The 20,657-nt window shown below is 40.2% G+C and overlaps 1 protein-coding gene across 3 annotated transcripts in view; it reads right to left on the bottom strand.

Annotated features, from left to right (window-relative positions):
- Positions 1-333: 333 nt before the first annotated feature.
- The window catches only part of HROB (homologous recombination factor with OB-fold), a 31,134-nt gene continuing 10,810 nt past the window's right edge, over positions 334-20,657 (bottom strand). The window contains exons 7-11 of one of the 3 annotated variants that reach the window (XR_008916387.1): positions 5,721-5,806; positions 4,832-4,957; positions 2,219-2,369; positions 883-1,003; positions 334-619 (exon numbers count right to left, since the gene is read on the bottom strand). Coding sequence is in view for 2 of the 3 variants with exons in the window: in XM_056816918.1 (XP_056672896.1) it covers positions 942-1,003; positions 2,219-2,369; positions 4,832-4,957; positions 5,721-5,806 (425 nt within the window). In the remaining variant the exon portion in view is untranslated. Of the gene's footprint in view, positions 1,004-2,218; positions 2,370-4,831; positions 4,958-5,720; positions 5,807-20,657 lie in introns of all 3 variants that reach the window. The other 2 variants (XM_056816918.1, XM_056816917.1) reach the window with 2 other exon arrangements.

The raw sequence follows: 20,657 nt of genomic DNA, 5'->3' as shown, positions 1-20,657 counted from the left end.
TTGGGTCTAGTCCTTTTCTGGCAATGAGCAGCAGATGCTAGGCCAGCTCTACTTTCCTCAACTGCATTAATTCACTCTGAAGCATTTTAGGGCTGGGATAAATGCAAAGAACTGTGCCCCATCCTCCTTCTTGAGCAGTTTCTGATTTTGGAAGAAATCACTGAAATTGCTGCAGTAGGAGACTATCCGGTACTTATATGAGGTCCTCTCTGGGCTCATCATGCTCAGCCCTCCTTCATGATAGGATCAAGACAAATAGGACAAATGTGGACATACACAAGAATCCAAGGAGGCTGAAGTCACAAGAGAATTTGGCAGTAGAACAACACAGCCTTAAGAAGGGAAGTGTCACCATACTTTATTTCAGAATATGGCACAATACTGTTTTCCTTGACCCTAAAGCTGGATGCCTCCTGTACAAGATAAACTGTGCAATTTCTGCACAGTTTTAGGGGAAAATAAATAAATTCAGGCTTCAGTAGTTTTTCAGGGACCAGATAAGAGTAGCAGAAGTCATGGTTGTGAGGTGAAAATGAACTGGCAGTTCAACTTAGATGGGAGATTATGGAGGCAAACAGATCCAGGAGAATCATATCCCTATTTGCTCCTATGTCTCCAACTGTCAAAAGAATGGAAGGTTAAGAGGACCAGAAAATAAGTCTGTAATTGAAAGTAATGCTTGCAAGAGTCAGGCTGGATTTGAGGTTAGGCACACACCCACACCCACCCACCTCGTCTCCAAGGGTGGTAACCATTAAGGAGATGCTCTGACCTAGAAGATGAGGGAAGACCTCTTGGAAACATGCAGTGGAAGAGCAACTGACATGCTCACAAGATTGTCTGCTAAAGCCCTCATCCACTCTTCCACAAAGATGGACATGCCTGTGTCTGATTTGCCACAAATGAAGAAGACAATGCCAGCTCACTGTGGTCCTTTCTCATCAGCCACTGTCCTCAGTGAAGAAGTCCTCAGGCAGCTCACCTAGAAGTCCATCCAGATCATCTGCACAGCACAAAACAAGGTTGAGGGCAGTTAGCTCCATTCTAGAGGCAAACAACCTTTAGGGACCCAAATAGTGTGGGATTACTTTTCCCCACTCTTTGACACCCTGGGCAGATTAGGGGTTCCCCAAATGGCAGCAGTGTCTGCACTTTTTTTTTTGTTTTGTTTTGAGAAATAGAAGCAAATAACTCTACTGTTGCACCTAGGTCAGTTTTGCTTGCAGTTTATTTTAAAGAATATCACTGAGGGGTGGGGGTGGCTACGTGGCTCAGTGGATTGAGAGGCAGGTCTAGAGATGAAAGGTCCTGGGTTCAAATCTGACCTCAGGCACACTTCCTAGGTGTCTGACCCTGGGCAAGTCACTTAACCCCAACTCCCATTGTCTAGCCCTTACCACTCTTCTTTCTTGGAACCAAAACACAGTACTGATTCTAAGGCAGAAGGTAAGGGTTTAGGAAAACAAAACAAGAACACTGAGGGGAAAAAAAAGAGTTCTTAAAGAAATTCTTAGAGCATCATAAGGCATTATCACTTCTTGAGGGGCTCTTGACAAGTAGAGTCCTTTCATGAGATGGGAAGGTGTCCTCAGCCATTCCAGCTGACTGGCCTGCAGATGTACCCAACTTCTTCTATAGAAGGTATCCCACCACCAATCCTGGGGCACTCCTCTCCCTCCATTTAGGTTACCCTTTTTGGGGGGCCCCAAAGAAATAATGCATGCCAAACATCCTGCAAAATTTAAAGCAGCACACACACACAGACAGACACACCAAACACCATCATACATTCTTACAGTCCTTCAAGGTTTACCAAGAACTCTCTCAACAACCACATGGCATAGGTAATGCAGACATTATTATCCCCACTATACAGCTATAGATTTGAAAGACTAAATAACATGTCTGTGGTTACACTGATGAGAGTTCCATTTACTACATCCTATAATCAAAGCTGGAGGTGAGTTCACTGCTTTAAATATCCCAATAATCCCTTATAATGCCTCCCCTCTTCCCCACCCCCCATCATGGGGGACTCTCTTCCCAGCCAGGTGGCCTACAAGACAAAACTAAACAAGGTAGGATCTGGGAAGATCTGAAGTCACAAAGGCAGAAAGATAAAACTGGCAATATATTGTTAAGAACCTGGTGGGATCATTCTTTATAAAAGAGCAGCCAAAAAGCACCTCTCCTTTGGGACACAGGCTAACTTTCTTACCTACTTCAGGAAGCTCTTCTGGGGGGTGCACCTCCACTCTAGTTGATTGGTGCTTCTCTTCTGCTTTCCCATCACACTGAAGAGCCTTAGAGGAGGAGCTCTCAGGAGCGAGAGGCTGAGAGGGAGGCTCTGAATGGAAAGGTCTGGGAATCTGAAAACATCCCAAGGAACCAAACCGAGTCTTTTTGCCTTCATCAGGGTGTGGGGGGGGGAACATTGGGGGGGGGGAGTCAGGAGGCCCAGAATCAGAAGGCACATTTGCCCAAATGGATTTCTAAATTCAAGCAGATACAATCAGGGTTAGTCATATTGCTAATGAAGGCAAGCTGTAGCAGGAACTATCCAAAAGTCAATAACCAAAAAAGCCATTTGTTTCATGTCGAAATGTGTATGAGATTTGGGTATCAAACTCCCCTTCCTAATTCTATCTGAATGGATTGGTGATGGCACACCTCAGGAGAAACTGGCCTGGGAATAATAAATAACAGTGGAAATCACATCATCAGGCAGGTTGACTTGCCTTTTCAGGGAATATATTTTGTAAGGTGGAGTGGGGGGGATTGTGGAAAGAGTTTACAAATAAAACCTATCAACTAAGAAAAAATATTTAAAACATTACTAGTAGATGATCTAAGAAGTGGTTTCTCTATACATGGTGAATCAAGCAGATGGTCTGGTTCTTTGAGAAGGGAAGAAAGGTCAGAAAAATTGAGATATAACCAAAGATAGAGAATGTCAGGGCTGTCAGAAACCTGAGAGAGGTAGAGTAGTGGATAAGACACTGCTGGGCCTGGAGCCAGGGAAGAATAAGAGTTCAAATCCTGCCTTGGATATTTACCAGTTGTGTGACCCTAAGCAAAGTCACCTCTGTCTGTCTCATTTTCCTGATCTACAAAATGGACATAATAGCACTTACCTCCCAGGGTTGTTATAAGGATCAAACAGGATAATAATTGTAAATCACTTAGCATGGTGCCTGGTACATAGTAAGTACTATGTAAATCTGAGCTATACTCATCTAGGGTCCTTCAAGAACCTTGCTATTTAGAAATTTCAGCTAGCTAAACCTGTTTGAGCTGATCAGTGATAAGGTCAGAACTAGAATTGTGATCTTCTGGCCTTTAGGATTTTTTTACCTCTTCCCAGTTGACAAATTTTGCTTTTAAAGCTGTAATTTTCTTTTTTGCATTATTTTCATTTTTTCCCCATTTTTGTTTCACCTGCCTTATTTGATTTTTGAATTCCTTTTTGAGTTCTTCTAGTGCCTGAGATCAAGTTTCATTTTTCTCTGGTTTTCCATGGGATCTCACCATCCCTCTATTGGTTCTGTGCCTTGCTCTTTGTCGCCATAGAAATTTTCTATGGTTAGGTGCTTCTTTTGCTGTTTGCTCATATTCCCAGCCTTTTTTGCCTCTGGACTGGGAGTTCTAAAAGCTGCTGATTCTGTCTCCTTGGACTGGGCACTCCTAAGCTATTATGTCCTTGGGGCCAAGTGCTTCACTACAGTAGAGTCTTTAAAGTGTCAAATGTTACTGACTTCCAGGGCCCAATGGGGGCTGGTGCCAGGGCCTGAGATTTCAAAGGGGTGGTTCTGGGATGTGTGGTGTTCTGTTGTTGGTGTAGGCAGGGTCCCAGGATCCTGAAGATGGCTTATGTCCAGGTTCAGAACCTGGCACAGGAGGTAAGGGGCCATCAGCCAGCACTCCTCTGTGTGCAGTTTTGCTTTTGGTTCCCCCTTAAACCATGAAAATTGATTCTCTGCCCCCCTTTCAAGTTGTGTTCAGCAGGAAAGCCCCCTCCATCTTGCTGCTGATTTTTGACTACTGTCATTTTGAGGCGCTTTTTTAAAGATTGGTTTAGAAGTACTGTCAGAGTGGTTTCAGCTTTTATTACTAAGTCACTATCTTGGCTCTTCTGACCCTTAGGCAACCAAACTAAGTCCAAAGACAATGGGGTACTGCCAAAACAATATACTGTTGAGCCCAACATAAACCTTGGGGGAGAAGCAGGGAGGGTTTGTGTACAGTGTATGGGGGTAGGGACAGAAAGGGTCATGCCTCATGACCCAGAGCACGCAAAGCACCAAGCTCTCAGCACAGCTGCCATACCACAATGCCCAGGGCCTAAAGTGTCTCCATTTGCAGCTCCAAAGCCCTTTAGCCCCATATCCTTCCCCTTCCCAATTCTGCATGGAAAAAGGAGTGAGTTCATTATAACTCATTAGGTTAGCTGGCCTATTGCCTGGCTGTGAAATCTCCATGGCTTACCACAACCTTTTCCACCCCAGGGACCCCAATCCTTAGTTAAATTTATAGTGCTTCTCAGCACCTCAAACTCTGGGGCCTGCAACAAGACACCTGAAGATCACTCGGAACCTGGCCTGTTTACCAGGCACTCACTGTACTCACCTTACCTTATCAGCGGGGTGAACTGGGGAAAAAGAGAGTTCCTACTCTGTCAGCACTGTTCCCCAGCATTAGCCCTCTGGGAAGCAGATGCTAAGGGAAAAAAACATACTAGTGGCTGAAATAGAAGGATGTGGAAAAACAGGGGGGGAAAAAGGAGCATTCCTTGTCTTCTCTCAATCCCCACAGCCCTTGAAAGCCTTCTTACCTTGGCAAAGGGCTGAGAACTCCTGGGGACTCTCCCATCCCCTGAATCTGGGCTGTAAATCTGGACCAGGTTGTTGGGTGTCACATTGAGGTAGTGATTTCGGAGTGAGGGGGAGAATACTCCAATCTGAGGAATAAGAGAAGGAGATGGCCATGGTGCCATAGATATTCAAAGCTAAACTCCCTGAGGGACACACATCTGGACAGAAGATTCTGATTTCCCTACACCAAAGTCACACAAATCTCTACACTCTGACTCAAGTTCTCTCACCTTAGCACTAGGGAGAAAGAACCAACACCAAAGGAAGAGGAGCTGGCTCAAAATAGGCCAGCCAGCATACAAGATAATAGATGGACAGCACTTTATTAACCTTAAAGCATTCTATCAAAGTCAGTTTCTACAATCTACTTCACAAGAGGCCCAAAGCTGCACTGCTCCACACAAGTGCTCCATGCCAGGCCATAGGCCTATCATCTCCCTGATTGGGTTCTGGGAGAAAAAGCAGCCAGATAAGCTATCATTGGGGAGTCACAACCTTGGGACAGAATAATACAAGTAAAATTCTTTTCTGTTTTTTACACCTTTACCTTCTGTTTTAGAATCAATCCTGTATATTGGCTCCAAGGCAGAAGAGTGATAAGGGCTAGGCAATGGGGGTCAAGTGACTTGCCCAGGGTCACAGAGCTAGGAAGTGTCTGAGGTCACATTTGAACCCAAGGCCTGCCATTTCTAGGTCTGGCTTTCTGACTAATTAGCCACCTAGCTGCTCCAGAAAAAGCACTTTTCAAGCACTATTGTATTGTGTTGATATCAGTTGTTCTGTCCCAGGAGGATTTCCAAAGCCATCTTGGTTTGAAATAAATGGTCCTCACTGCTCTGCCTCCTTTACCTGTTTCAGCACCAGGACAGAACCAGTTTTCAGTTCATTCTGTCTCTCCTCCAACAGCAGCCGGTGCACTGTGCCTTGCATCTCTCCTGAAACAGACCAGAGAAGCAAACTAATCAGGTTATCCTACCCTGGTGTATTCTCCTCCTCTTTTTGCTAATCTCCTAGGATCTGTATGACACTGAATGGAATAGCACCATATTTTAGAGGTTTTAGTCATTTTAATAGAGGTATGAAGAAACTAGAGCTTATCTAGATGAGGCTGACCAAGGCAATGAGGAATCTTTTTTTTTTTTAAACATTATTTTATTTGGTCATTTCCAAACATTATTCATTGGAAACAAAGATCATTTTCTTTTCCTACACCACCTCTCCCATAGTTGACACACAATTCCACTGGGTATCACATGTGTCCTTGATTCGAACCCATTTCCATGTTGTTGGTATTTGCATTAGAGTGTTCATTTAGAGTCTCTCCTCAGTCATATCCCCTCAACCCCTGTAGTCAAGCACTTGCTTTTCCTCGGTGTTTTTACTCCCACAGTTTGTCCTCTGCTTGTGGATAGTGTTTTTTAGATCCCTGAAGATTGTTCAGGGACACTGCATTGACACTAATGGAGAAGTCCATTACATTCAATTGTACCACAATGTATCAGTCTCTGTGTACAATGTTTTCCTGGTTCTGCTCCTTTCGCTCTGCATCACTTCCTGGAGGTTGTTCCAGTCTCCATGGAATTCCTCCACTTTATTATTCCTTTTAGCACAATAGTATTCCATCACCAACATAGGCAATGAGGAATCTTAAAATGCCATAAAAGATCATTTGATTAAACTGGGGTTAATTTTAATAGGCTTCTTGTGATAAGAAAAATAAAGTAGGCTTCCGGTCAAGATGGTGGCTTAGAAGCAGCAAAAGTTAAGACCTCTGAAAACTCATCCTTACCAATCACAAACTGAATGCTCCTAGGGGACGGAAATTCAAACTCAACAACAAGACAGAGCCGGGGAACCCTCCTTCTGCACTCAAATCAAAAGGTGCTCCCCCCAAAAGCCAGAATCCTAGAACACTCGGGTCTAAGGGGAAGGCAGAAGGAAGGTCCCAGGACCTCTCCCCCCTAACCCAGAGCTCTGAGCCCACAGCAGTAGCAGCAGCAGCGGTGGCGGGAACCTCAGGGCCTGCAAAGGTGCTGGTTTGAAGGGCGTACCTTGAAAGCAACCTGGGCTAGTCTCGGGGCATCCAACACAGACAGCAGGGAAATAGCCTGGGGGGGGGGGGTAGCCTGTAGCACCCTGGCTGGGTTCTTCCATCTGAGTCTCACCAGAGGTTTTTGCCTTGGGGCACATCCAGACCAACCCACCTAAACCTAATCCCATCAGGAGCCCTTAGAGCTCAAGGAGGCCAGGACCCCTCCCCCCTTAGAGTGCAGGGCCCTCTAAAAAGACAGGAATCTCAGGGCCGGCAAAGGCACTGAAGTACCTTGCGGACAGTGCTGTGCCAGGCTCGGAGCATGGAAGTAAGGCAGCAGAGAAACAACTGGAGGGAACTGAGAGCAGTAACACCTGAAATGCCGGCAGGTAGGGGAGGGCAGACCCTGGGCTTCCCTGGAAAAGACAGCACATCTAAGGAGAATGGACAATTTGCCTGGGGCTAAAGCCTTGGATCATCAGACAGATACACTAAGAGCCAGTCCTCCTCACTCAGATTTCTGACTGGAAAGGGGAGGAAAAACCATAGAGATGGCAAACAGTACAGAAGTGCAAAAGGCTCCAAACACCAAGAAAAGCAAGAAGAAGGGCGGGTCTTTGGACACATTTTATGGAGCGAAAATACAAAATACAGAGGAGATAGAAGAGGAAACACAAACAAATGCTCCAAAACCTTCCAAAAGAAATGGAAATTCTCCACAAGCTCTTGAAGAATTTAAATTGGAAATTATCAAAAAGATGGAAGCTTTCTGGCAGGAAAAATGGGAAACAATGCAAAAGGAACTCAGCAATCTGAGAGACCAAAATACATAGATGCAGAAACAGCTCAAAGCCTCAAAAAACAGGTCAGACCAAACTGAAAAGGAAAACCAATCTTTAAAGGTCAAAATCAGGCAACTGGAAGACAATGATCTTGCAAAAGAGCAAGAATTAATAAAGCAAAGTCAAAAGACTAAGGAATTAGAAGATAACATAAAATATCTCACTGACAAGGTGACAGACCTGGAAAACAGAGAAAGGAGAGATAATCTGAGAATCATTGGCCTACCAGAAAAGCCAGAAATAAACAGTAATCTTGACATTATAATACAAGATATCATCAAATAAAACTTCCCGGAGATTCTAGAACAAGGGGACAAAATATGCATTGAAAGAGTCCACAGAACACCCTCTACACTAAATCCCCAAAAGACAACTCCCAGGAATGTAATTGCCAAATTCCAAAGCTGGATTCCAAGCAAAAGAAAAAATCTTACAAGAAGCCAGAAAAAGACAATTTAGATATAAAGGAACACCAATCAGGGTCACACAGGACCTAGCAATTTCTACTCTGAACAACCGTAAGGCATGGAACATGATATTCAGAAAAGCAAGAGAGCTAGGTCTTCAACCAAGAATCAGCTATCTCTCAAAACTGACTATATACTTCCAGGGGAAAGGATGGGCATTCAACAAAATACGAGGGACTATAGATAATGAGGAAATATCACTAATCAACATGTATGCATCAAATAGTATAGCACCCAAATTTCTAATGGAGAAACTAGGAGAATTGAAGGAGGAAATAAGACAGTAAAACCATATTAGTGGGAGATTTGAACCAACCACTATCAAATTTAGATACATCAAATAAAAAAATAAATAAGAAGGAGGTAAAAGAAGTGAATGAAATCTTAAGAAAAATTAGAGTTAATAGACATATGGAGAAAAATAAATAGGGACAAAAAGGAATACACCTTCTTCTCAGCACCACATGGCACATTCACAAAGACTGACCATACACTAGGTCACAGAAACATGGCATACAAATGCAGAAAAGCAGAAATAATAAATGCAGTCTTTTCAGATCATAAGGCAATAAAAATAATGATCAGTAAGGGTACATGGAGAAGCAAATCAAAAATTAATTGGAAATTAAATAATATGATACTCAAAGATCAGTTAGAGAACAAACCATAGAAACAATTAAAATTTCATCGAGGAAAAAGACAATGGTGAAACATCCTTTCAAACCTTATGGGATGCAGCCAAAGCAGTAATCAGAGGAAAATTCATATCCCTGAGTGCATATATTAACAAATAAGAGAGAGCAGAGATCAATGAATTGGAAATGCAAATAAAAAAACTTGAAAGCGAACAAATTAAAACCCCCCAGAAGAAAACCAAACTAGAGATCCTAAAAATTAAGGGAGAAATTAATAAAATCAAAAGTGCTATATAGAACTATTGAACTAATAAATAAGACTAGAAGCTGGTACTTTGAAAAAACAAAAAAAAATGGACCAAGTACTGCTCAATCTAATTAAAAAAGGAAAGAAGAAAAGGAAATTAACAGCATCAAAGATGAAAAGGGGGACATCACCTCCAATGAAGAGGAAATTAAGGCAATCATTAAAAACTACTTTGCCCAATTATATGGCAATAAATATACCAATCTAGGCTATATGGATGAATATTTACAAAAATATAAACTGCCTAGACTAACAGAAGAAGAAATAGAATTCTTAAATACTCCCATATCAGAAAATGAAATCCAACAGGCCATCAAAGAACTCCCTAAGAAAAACTCCCCCGGGCCTGATGGATTCAAAAGTGAATTCTATCAAACATCTAAAGAACAGCTAATCCCAATACTATACAAACTATTTGACATAATAAGCAAAGAGGGAGTTCTACCATATTCCTTTTACAACACAAACACGGTACTGATTCCAAAGCCAGGCAGGTCAAAAACAGAGAAAGAAAATTATAGACCAATCTCTCTAATGAATATAGATGCAAAAATCTTAAATAGGATACTAGCAAAAAGACTCCAGCAAGTGATCAGAAGGGTCATTCACCATGATCAAGTAGGATTTATACCAGGGATGCAGGGCTGGTTCAATATTAGGAAAACCATGCACATAATTGACCATATCAACAAGCAAACCAACAAAAATCACATGATTATTTCAATAGACGCAGAAAAAGTCTTTGATAAAATACAACATCCATTCCTATTAAAAACACTAGAAAGCATAGGAATAGGAGGGTTGTTCCTAAAAATAATAAACAGTACATATCTAAAATCATCTGCTATGGGGATAAACTAGATGCATTCCCAATAAGATCAGGAGTGAAACAAGGATGCCCAATATCACCTCTACTATTCGACATTGTACTAGAAACACTAGTAGTAGCAATTAGAGAAGAAAAAGAAATTGAAGGCATCAAAATAGGCAAAGAGGAGACCAAATTATCGCTCTTTGCAGATGACATGATGGTTTACTTAAAGAATCCTAGAGATTTAACCAAAAAGCTAATTGAAATAATCAACAACTTTAGCAAAGTTGCAGGATACAAAATAAACCCGCATAAGTCATCAGCATTTCTATATATCTCCAACACAGCTCAGCAGCAAAAACTAGAAAAAGAAATCCCATTCAAAATCACCTTAGACAAAATAAAATACTTAGGAATCTATCTCCCTAGACAAACACAGGAACTATATGAACACAACTACAAAACACTCTCCACACAACTAAAACTAGACTTGAGCAATTGGAAAAACATTAACTGCTCATGGGTAGGACAAGCCAATATAGTAAAAATGACTATCCTACCCAAACTTATCTATTTATTTAGTGCCATTCCCATGGAACTTCCAAAAAATTTATTTACTGATTTAGAAAAAACCATAACAAAGCTCATTTGGAATAACAAAGGATCAAAGATATCCAGGGAAATAATGAAAAAAAAATACAAAGGAAGAGGGCCTTGCAGTCCCAGATCTCAAACTATATTACAAAGCAGCAGTCATCAAAACAATTTGGTACTGGCTAAGAGACAGAAAGGAGGATCAGTGGAATAGACTTGGGGCAAGTGACCTCAGCAAGACAATATATGATAAACCCAAAGATCCCAGCTTTTGGGTCAAAAATCCACTATTCGTTAAAACTGCTGGGAAAATTGGAAGACAGTGTGGGAGAGATTAGGTTTGGATCAACACCTCACACTCTACACCAAGATAAATTCAAAATGGGTGAATGACTTGAACATAAAGAAGGAAACTATAAGTAAATTAGGCAAACACAGAATAGTATACATGTCAGACCTTTGGGAAGGAAAAGACTTTAAAACCAAGCAAGACATAGAAAGAGTCACAAAATGTAAAATAAATAATTGCTACTACATCAAATTAAAAAGCTTTTGTACAAACAAAACCAATGTAACTAAAATAGAAGGGTAGCAACAAATTGGGAAGCAATCTTCATAAAAACCTCTGACAAAGGTTTAATTACTCAAATTTACAAAGAACTAAATCAAATGTACAAAAAATCAAGCCATTCTCCAATTGATAAATGGGCGAAGGACATGAACAGGCAGTTCTCAGCCAAAGAAATCAAAACTATTAATAAGCACATGAAGAAGTGTTCTAAATCTCTTATAATCAGAGAGATGCAAATCAAAACAACTCTGAGGTATCACCTCACACCTAGCAGATTGGCTAACATGACAGCTATGGAAAGTAATGAATGCTGGAGGGGATGTGGCAAAGTTGGGACACTAATTCATTGCTGGTGGAGTTGTGAATTGATCCAACCATTCTGGAGGGCAATTTGGAACTATGCCCAAAGGGCGATAAAAGACTGTCTGCCCTTTGATCCAGCCATAGCACTGCTGAGTTTGTACCCCAAAGAGATAATAAGGAAAAAGACTTGTACAAGAATATTCATAGCTGCACTCTTTGTGGTGGCCAAAAATTGGAAAACAAGGGGATGCCCTTCAATTGGAGAATGGCTGAACAAATTGTGATATATGTTGGTGATGGAATATTATTGTGCTAAAAGGAATAATAAAGTGGAAGAATTCCATAGAGACTGGAACAACCTCCAGGAAGTGATGCAGAGTGAAAGGAGCAGAACCAGGAAAACATTGTACACAGAGACTGATACATTGTGGTACAATCGAATGTAATGGACTTCTCCATTAGTGTCAATGCAATGTCCCTGAACAATCTTCAGGGATCTAAAGAACACTATCCACAAGCAGAGGATAAACTGTGGGAGTAGAAACACCGAGGAAAAGCAAGTGCTTGACTACAGGGGTTGAGGGGATATGACTGAGGAGAGACTCTAAATGAACACTCTAATGCAAATACCAACAACATGGAAATGGGTTTGAATCAAGAACACATGTGATACCCAATGGAATCGCACGTGGGCTATGGGAGAGGTTGGGGGGGGGGAAGAAAAGAAAATGATCTTGGTTTCCAATGAATAGTGTTTGGAAATGACCAAATAAAAATTAAAAAATAAATTAAAAAAATACATCAGTAATACAATTTCCATTTGATGATTAAAAAAAACCAATACAAACAAAACCAATATAACTAAAATCAGAAGGAAAGCAACAAATTGGGAAGCAATCTTCATAAAAACCTCTGACAAAGGTTTAATTACTCAAATTTACAAAGAACTAAATCAATTGTACAAAAAATCAAGCCATTCTCCAATTGATAAATGGGCAAGGGACATGAACAGGCAGTTCTCAGCCAAAGAAATCAAAACTATTAATAAGCACATGAAGAAGTGTTCTAAATCTCTTATAATCAGAGAGATGCAAATCAAAACAACTCTGAGGTATCACCTCACACCTAGCAGATTGGCTAACATGACAGCTATGGAAAGTAATGAATGCTGGAGGGGATGCGGAAAAGTAGGGACACTAATTCATTGCTGGTGGAGTTGTGAATTGATCCAACCATTCTGGAGGGCAATTTGGAACTATACCCAAAGGGCGATAAAAGACTCTGCCCTTTGATCCAGCCATAGCACTGCTGGGTTTGTACCCAAAGAGATAATAAGGAAAAAGACTTGTACAAGAATATTCATAGCTGCACTCTTTGTGGTGGCCAAAAATTGGAAAACAAGGGGATGCCCTTCAATTGGCGAATGGCTGAACAAATTGTGGTATGTGTTGGTGATGGAATATTATTGTGCTAAAAGGAATAATAAAGTGGAGGATTTCCATGGAGACTGGAACAACCTCTAGGAAGTGATGCAGAGCAAAAGGAGCAAAACCAGGAAAACATTGTACACAGAGACTGATACACTGTGGTACAATCGAATGTAAAGGACTTCTCCATTAGTGTCAATGCAATGTCCCTGAACAATCTTCAGGGATCTAAAAAACACTATCCACAAGCAGAGGATAAACTGTGGGAGTAAAAACACCGAGGAAAAGCAAGTGCTTGACTACAGGGGCTGAGGGGAAATGACTGAGGAGAGACTCTAAATGAACACTCTAGTGCAAATACCAATGACATGGAAATGCTTTTGAATCAAGAACACATGTGAAACCCAGTGGAATCTGGCATCTGCTATGGGGGAGGAGGAAAAGAAAATGATCCTTGTCTCTAATGAATAATGCTTGGAAATGATCAAATAAAAGATTATTTTAAAAAAAAGAAAAGAAAAGAAAAATAAAGTACTATGCACCTCCTTAATGGGCACCATCTAGAGGGCAAGGCCATAGAAGTAAGCCCAGACAGAATCTCCTACTGCTGCCACGTTCTTTCCATTCACTGAGATGCTCTACCTAGATTCATGCTCCCAATGATGAGCAAACCAGCACCCATATTATTCTCCCATTCAAACTCCAATCTACTTCACTAGGCCCAAACTCCTCCAAGCCATTTACAGTTTCCTTCTCATTATTTGGTTAAATGTCTTTTTCTTCTTCCACTCTTTCTCCCACAACCACCTCTCATGATAATTTTTTTGGGGGGTGAAGGGGGGTGCAGAAAGTATGCCATGAACTAAAATGCTTCAGGGAAGTTACCATAGGAGGGAAGTGAGATGCTTAAGAATAAAATTCTGAACCACAAAGTAATCCCAGAGGGGGAAAAAAAGAGATTTGTCTGAAAAGACTGATATGGGTGTAACAGGGAACTTAGTCCAACCAACTTAAATTTAAGAAAAATGTATAAAATATGGAAGCAAGGCCAGGTAAAAGACAAATATAGGAGCATAGCACAGTGCTGTAAAAATAATACCAGGAATGTTACATCACAGAATAATTTGAGACTGGGAAGAAAAAAGCTAGGTTGCTTAGTGGATAGAGAACCAGGCCCACAGAAGGGAGGTCCTGATTTTAAATCTGGCCCAAGACACTTCCTACCTATGTGATCCTGGGCGAGTCACTTAACCCCAAATTACCTAGCCCTTACTGCTCTTCCACCTTAGAAACAATACTTAGTATGTATTCTAAGACAGAAGATAATGATTTTTTTTTAAAGTCAAATTAGGAGGAAGCTAGATGGATAGAGAGCCAGGTCTTGAGTTGGGAGGGCCTGGGTTCAAATTTGACCTCAGATATTTCCTAGCTGTGTGACCCTGGGCAAGTCACTTAACCCCATTTGCTTAGCTTTTGCCCTTCTATCTGAAAGTTGATATCAAGGCTGAAAGTAAGGGTTTTAAAAAGTCATTAAGAGGAAAAAGGAAAATCATGGAAGGGACAGAAGCTTTGTTTGGAGTAGATGGGGTAACACATGACAATGGAGAGAAGACAAAGCTGCTTCTTTCTTACTTTATTTCTATCTTCTCTACCAATGAGAAAGAACTTCACACTGGAAATGACAGAACAAGAAAGATGACATGGAGATGATACCCAAGTAAGGAGGTAGGAAGAGGCATTAAGCTGCTCTTGATGAATTCAAGTCTCCCGACCCAAATGAATAATATTCTCAGGGCCTGAAAGGACTGATGGGATTTGTTGAGCCAGGAGCAGTGATACCTAAAAGATCACAGAAAAGAGGAGCAATACTACAAGGCAGGAGAAAGGCAAATGGGGTTGTTCCAATAAGATGGGAAGAGAACAAACAGAGCCTAAAAAAAATAGGCCAGTGAGTTTGACTGGAACAATAGGCCCGAGAGCTTGACTATAACTTCAGGAAAATTCTAGTACAGATCATAAGAAAGATGACCAGTAAAAATCTAGAAAGGGAAATGCTGATTATAAAGAGTTAGCTTGAGAGCAGGTTGGGCTGGGATAACATTTTCATTTTTGACAGGATTACTAAATTAGTAGAGGAGGGGAACTGATACAGCTATAGTTTACCTAGGTTTTGACAAAGCATTTGACATGGTATGGTATTATATACTAATGTTGTGGAGAAGAAATATGATTAGATGATGACATACTCAGACAAGTTCAGACCTGGTTGGCATTCAAAGAGTAGTTGCTAATTGTTCGATGCTGGTGTGGCAAAAGGTCTCCAGTGGAGTACCCCAGGGATCTGTGTTTGACCTTATAATATTAACGTTTGTTTTTTTTTTATCAGTGACTTGGATAAAGGCAGATATGGTATGCTCCTTGAATTTGAGATAACCTGAAGGTAAGAGAGATTTCTAATACACTGAATGATAGAGGCAGGATTTGGCAGGATCTCCCCAAGCTCTGGAGCATTAGGGCATGATGAAATTTAACAGAAATTAATGTAAAGTCTTGCACTTGGGTACAAAATAATCAACTTCACATATAAGATGGAGGAAGTGTGATTAAACAGCAGTTGTTCTGAAAGGATCTAGGGTATTTTTGGTGGACTGAAAACTTTGAGTCAGCAGTGTGATATAGCAGCCAAAAAACTGAATGTAATCTTGGGCTGCATTAAGAAGGGCATAGTGGGGGTAGTTGGGTAGCTCAGTGGATTGAGAGCCAGGCCTAGAGACGGGAGGTCCTAGGTTCAAATCTGGCCTCAGACACTTCCCAGTTGTGTGACCCTGGGCAAGTCACTTGACCCCCATTGCCTAGCCCTTACCACTCTTTCTGTCTTGGAGCCAATACACAGTATTGACTCCAAGACAGAAGGTAAGGGTTTAAAAAAAAAAAAGAAGGGCATAGTGTTTACTGATTTATTTTTAAATATATATTTTTTTTAATCAGCAAAACCCAGCCTTCTCTACCTCCCTCCTGTTCCCCCTAGTCTCACAATAAGAACAAAAGAAAATAAAAAACACTTATAATAATCATGTACAGTTAAGTGAAACAAATTTGTTCACTGGCTATGTTGAAAAAATATTTATATTTCATTCTGCACTGTGAATCCTCCATGAGGAGAGAGGTTGCATGTTTCATCATGAGTCCACTGTAACTGTGGTTGGTCATTACACTGATAAGAGTTCCTAATTCTTTCAAATGAGTTCTCCTGGTTCTGTTCATTTCACTCTGTATTAGTTCACAGAAGTCTTCCCAGATTTCTCTAAAACCATCCTCTTCATTTCTTACAGTGTGACTTATACATCATAATATGTAACATAATTACATCACATTTATGCAGCATAACTTGTTCAGCTATTCCCCAATTGAAGGGCACCCCTCAGACTTGCATTCTTTGCAACCTCTAAAACAGCTATAAATATTTTCAGATATATTTAGTTTGTTTTGCTTAAGACTAATGCCTCCCTTAATATACCCTTCAATTATAACCCTTTTCTTCTTTTCCTATTTTCCTGTTGAAACATTTTTGTACACAACTATGTGTAATACTTCCCTACTTAGATGAGTTTAAATGAGTTTCATTAACTCCACCCCAACTCCTCCTCGTTTGTCTCTGATTAAGTGAGATGATTTTCTCTATCCTTCCATTACCTCTTCCCCATTTTCCCCCATTGTATTTCTCTTCCTTTTTTTTTTCATTCTGCTCTTAAGATAATCAAGACATAATAGCACCATTCTGAGGCCATATTATCATAATTAAGACTCTGACTATATTGACCAGAGGGTTCAGAAAGGGCATTGCCATTTATTCTTTACTAGTCCTTTATCATTGTTCACTGGAGTTTACCTTTTTATGTTTCTCTTAATTTCTGTGTTTGAATTTTAAAGTCTCTATAAGCTCTGGTCTTTTGATCAAGAATAAAAAGATATCCTCTATTTCCTGAAAAATCCATTCCCCCCCTGTAGGGGGAAACCCAGTCATAATCATGTACAGTTAAGTATAGTTTTTCTGGGTAATTCTTGATTATTGGCTTATATTCTTTGTGTTCTGGAATAACATATATAATCCAGACAGTGTAGCTCCTTAATACTTGAATTTTTTTTTCTGGCTATTTGTGGCAATATTTCTTTCTTGACTTGGAAGTTTTGGATTTTAACTGTGATATTTTTAGGAGTTTTTTTTTTAAGTTTGGGATTTCTTTGAGGAGATAACTGGTGGCTTCTTTCTATTCCCACTATGCCTCCCAGTTCTAAGAGATCAAGCAGTTTCCTTTTTTTGTCATGGCATTCTGGTAGTCCAATAATTCATACATTTTTTTCCCCTCTCAACCCATGTATAAGATACCTCACATTTTCCTAACAATCAAAGCTTCTCCAAAGTGGTATGGACTACTTTGAGAGATGGCAGGTTCCTTTCCTTGGGCATCTTCAAGCAGAGATTGGAGGACTGCTGATCAGATATTATAGTGCAGATTCTTTATATGCACAGGTTGGAATAACTAGCCAATGAAGTCCCTTCCACCAAACCTCAGGACATTCTCCCTCCTTTTTAATGAGTTCAATACCTCACAATTTTCCTCACTCTCATATTAGGGACTTTAGTATGTATCGTGAAATTCCTTCAAATACTCCAACCTCCAGCTCCTCAATTTGCTTTGCTCCCATAATTTCCACTCTACATCAGCTAAACATAGTGCTGGTCATGCCCTTGATCTTGTTGTCATACCTAAATCTACCACATCCATGATTAAAAAATTCTGGCCTTCTTTTACTTTATTACAATTTCTTATTATTCTATTCCTCTCCTTTCCTTTCCAAACCTATATTGTGATCTGAAATCTCTCCACCCCTCAGTATTTTGCTAGGCAATTAAAAAAAAAAACCTTACCTTCTGCCTTAAAATCAAGACTGGGTATTGGATCTAAGGCAGAAGAGTGGTAAGGACTAGGCAATGGGGGTTAATTGATTTGCCCAGGGTCACACAGCTGGGAAGTGTCTGAGGCCAGATTTGAACCCAGGACATCCCATCTCTGGGTCTGGCTTTCAAGATCTGACATAGATCTTAGCCTCTTAGAGAAATGATTCAATTCTACAAAGTCTTCTATCCTCAAATTCTTTGGTAATTTGTTTTTTTGCCAAATTCCCACCCTGGATTATTCCCACCATCTACCTCTTACATTCTTATTCACATACTGAGTTAAAGGAAGTTTCAAAATCTTGCTGAGTTGGTCTAGTACAAATTTAACTGCTCTGATCTCAGCTGAGCTTTCAATGCAGCAAGGCAATCCTTTTACTCATTCTGAACTGATTCTCTATCCTGCTTTCCAAAATAGTCATTTCAAACCTCTTCTTTCCTTGAGCCTTCAATAGTATTCCCTCCCTCTAGTAATCTGATAACCTAGACATACTTTACCTAAAATAAACTGAAGCTAATTGCCAAAATGGCAGACTCCCTTCCCTGGAAGTCTTCAAGTAGAAGTTGGAGGACTGATAAATCAGATGTTATAGTGTTGATTCTCCTTTCTTTATCTAATCTGAGAGGGAAGGAAAAGGAAGTCTTTCTCATCCCTTCCCAAATTTTTTTTAGCAAACTACCCTAATTATCAACTCTCTAACCTTTAATCTCTATCTAATGGTTCCTTCTCTATTGCCTACAAATAAGCCCAAGTCTCTTCAATTCTTAAGAACCAAACTGAAACAACAAAAGAAATCTCACTATCATCTATGTATTTCCTCCCTTTCTCAGCCAAAGTCCTTAAAAAAGATATCTATAATTGCTGTCCCCACTTCTTTTCCTCAACTCCCTTCTTAACCTCCCACTATCTTGCTTCTGACCTCATTCAACAGGAACTGCTTTCTGTAAAATAACAATAATCTCTTAATCACCAAATTTTAAGTGTCTTCTTAATTATCATTTTTCTTAAAAAGGCTTCCTCCTAAAGTATTAAACACTTTAAAAATAACCCTTGATCCAACCATTCTGGAGGGCAATTTGGAACTATGCCCAAAGGGTGATAAAAGACTGTCTGCCCTTTGACCCAGCCATAGCACTGCTGAGTTTGTACCCCAAAGAGATAATAAGGAAAAAGACTTGTACAAGAATATTCATAGCTGCACTCTTTGTGGTGGCCAAAAATTGGATAATGAGGGGATGCCCTTCAATTGGGGAATGGCTGAACAAATTGTGGTATATGTTGGTGATGGAATACTATGGTGCTAAAAGGAATAATAAAGGAAGAACTGGAAAGACCTCCAGGAAGTGATGCAGAGCGAGAGGAGCAGAACCAGGAGAACACTGTACACAGAGAGTGATACACTGTGGTACAATCGAATGTAATGGACTTCTCCATTAGTGTCAATGCAATGTCCCTGAACAATCTTCAGGGATCTAAAAAACACTATCCACAAGCTGAGGATAAACTGTGGGAGTAAAAACACCGATGAAAAGCAACTGCTTGACTGCAGGGGTGAAGGGGACATGACAGAGGAGAGACTCTAAATGAACACTCTCATGCAAATACCAACAACATGGAAATGGGTTCAAATCAAGAATACATGTGATACCCAGTGGAATCACTATGGGAGAGGTGTGGGGGGGGGGTGTAGGAAAAGAAAATGATCTTTGTCTCCAATGAATAATGTTTGGAAATGACCAAATAAAATAATGTTTAAAAAAATAAAAAATAAAAATAAAAATAACCCTTACCTTCTGTCTTAGAATTGATATGAAGTATTGTTTCTAAGGCAGAAGAGTGATAAGGACTAGGCAATTTGGGTTGAACTGCCCAGGGTCACATGGCACTTGACACTGTTAACTAACTTCTCTTCCTAGATACTCTCTCCTCTTCTCTGGGTTTTTGGGAATAAAGACAGATTACAGACTATCCCAAAACCTCACGTGGGTAGAGCATGAACATTTTGAGAAAATAATTAGAAGACATATGACAGTGTCTTGTCTTACAGAGCACCAAATAACATCACAGAAATTAAACTAGTTACAAAAATGTAAAGCAATAGAACAAACAAAACAATAGAAAGCAGCTTATCACTTATCCCTGATATAGATGTCACTCTTGAATCAAGTTTTCTGTGTACAGTTAGATCAATGATTTGGTAGAATAGAGATCAAAATTAATATAATGGGGGGGGGGGAGCTGGGTGGCTCAATGGATTGAGAGTCAGGCCCAGAGATGAGAGGTCCTGGGTTCAAATCTGGCCTCAGACACTTCCCAGTTGTGTGACCCTGAGCAAGTCATTTAATCCCTATTACCTAGCCCTTACTGCTCTTCTGCCTTAGAACCAATACCCAGTATTGATTCTAAGAGAGCTAGAAAAATAAAAATGGTACACAATGATAGGGCATTCAATTAAAAGATCTGTAACTCAGCCTATTAAATGCTATTGATAATGACAATTGGATTCCAGTTATGTCATGATTAGTTTTGCTGAATTGCCTTTTCTCCCCTCTTTCTTTTTTAATCTTTATTTTAAGGAATGGTCATCTGGATAGGGAGAGGAGGCTGGATGTATTCTAAAATAAAGGTGACATAAAATCCATAGATAGCAATAATTTTTTTGAAAAAGTAAACCAACTGCTGCAACAAGGAAACCAACAGAAACCTAAATCAGAAAGATCTCACTAGTCTGCCAAGCAGAAAGACTCCAACACTGGTATAAATTATATCAGGGATGGGGAGGGGAAGAAGGGAGGAAGGGAATTTGGATGCAAAATGTCAGAAAACAATTGTGGAAAAT

The sequence above is a fragment of the Monodelphis domestica genome, chromosome 2 (genome assembly GCF_027887165.1).
Source record: "Monodelphis domestica isolate mMonDom1 chromosome 2, mMonDom1.pri, whole genome shotgun sequence".
In the NCBI taxonomy this organism is placed as follows: domain Eukaryota; kingdom Metazoa; phylum Chordata; class Mammalia; order Didelphimorphia; family Didelphidae; genus Monodelphis; species Monodelphis domestica.
Note: the sequence above shows the minus strand (reverse complement) of the source record. Positions and strands in the feature narration are given on the sequence as shown.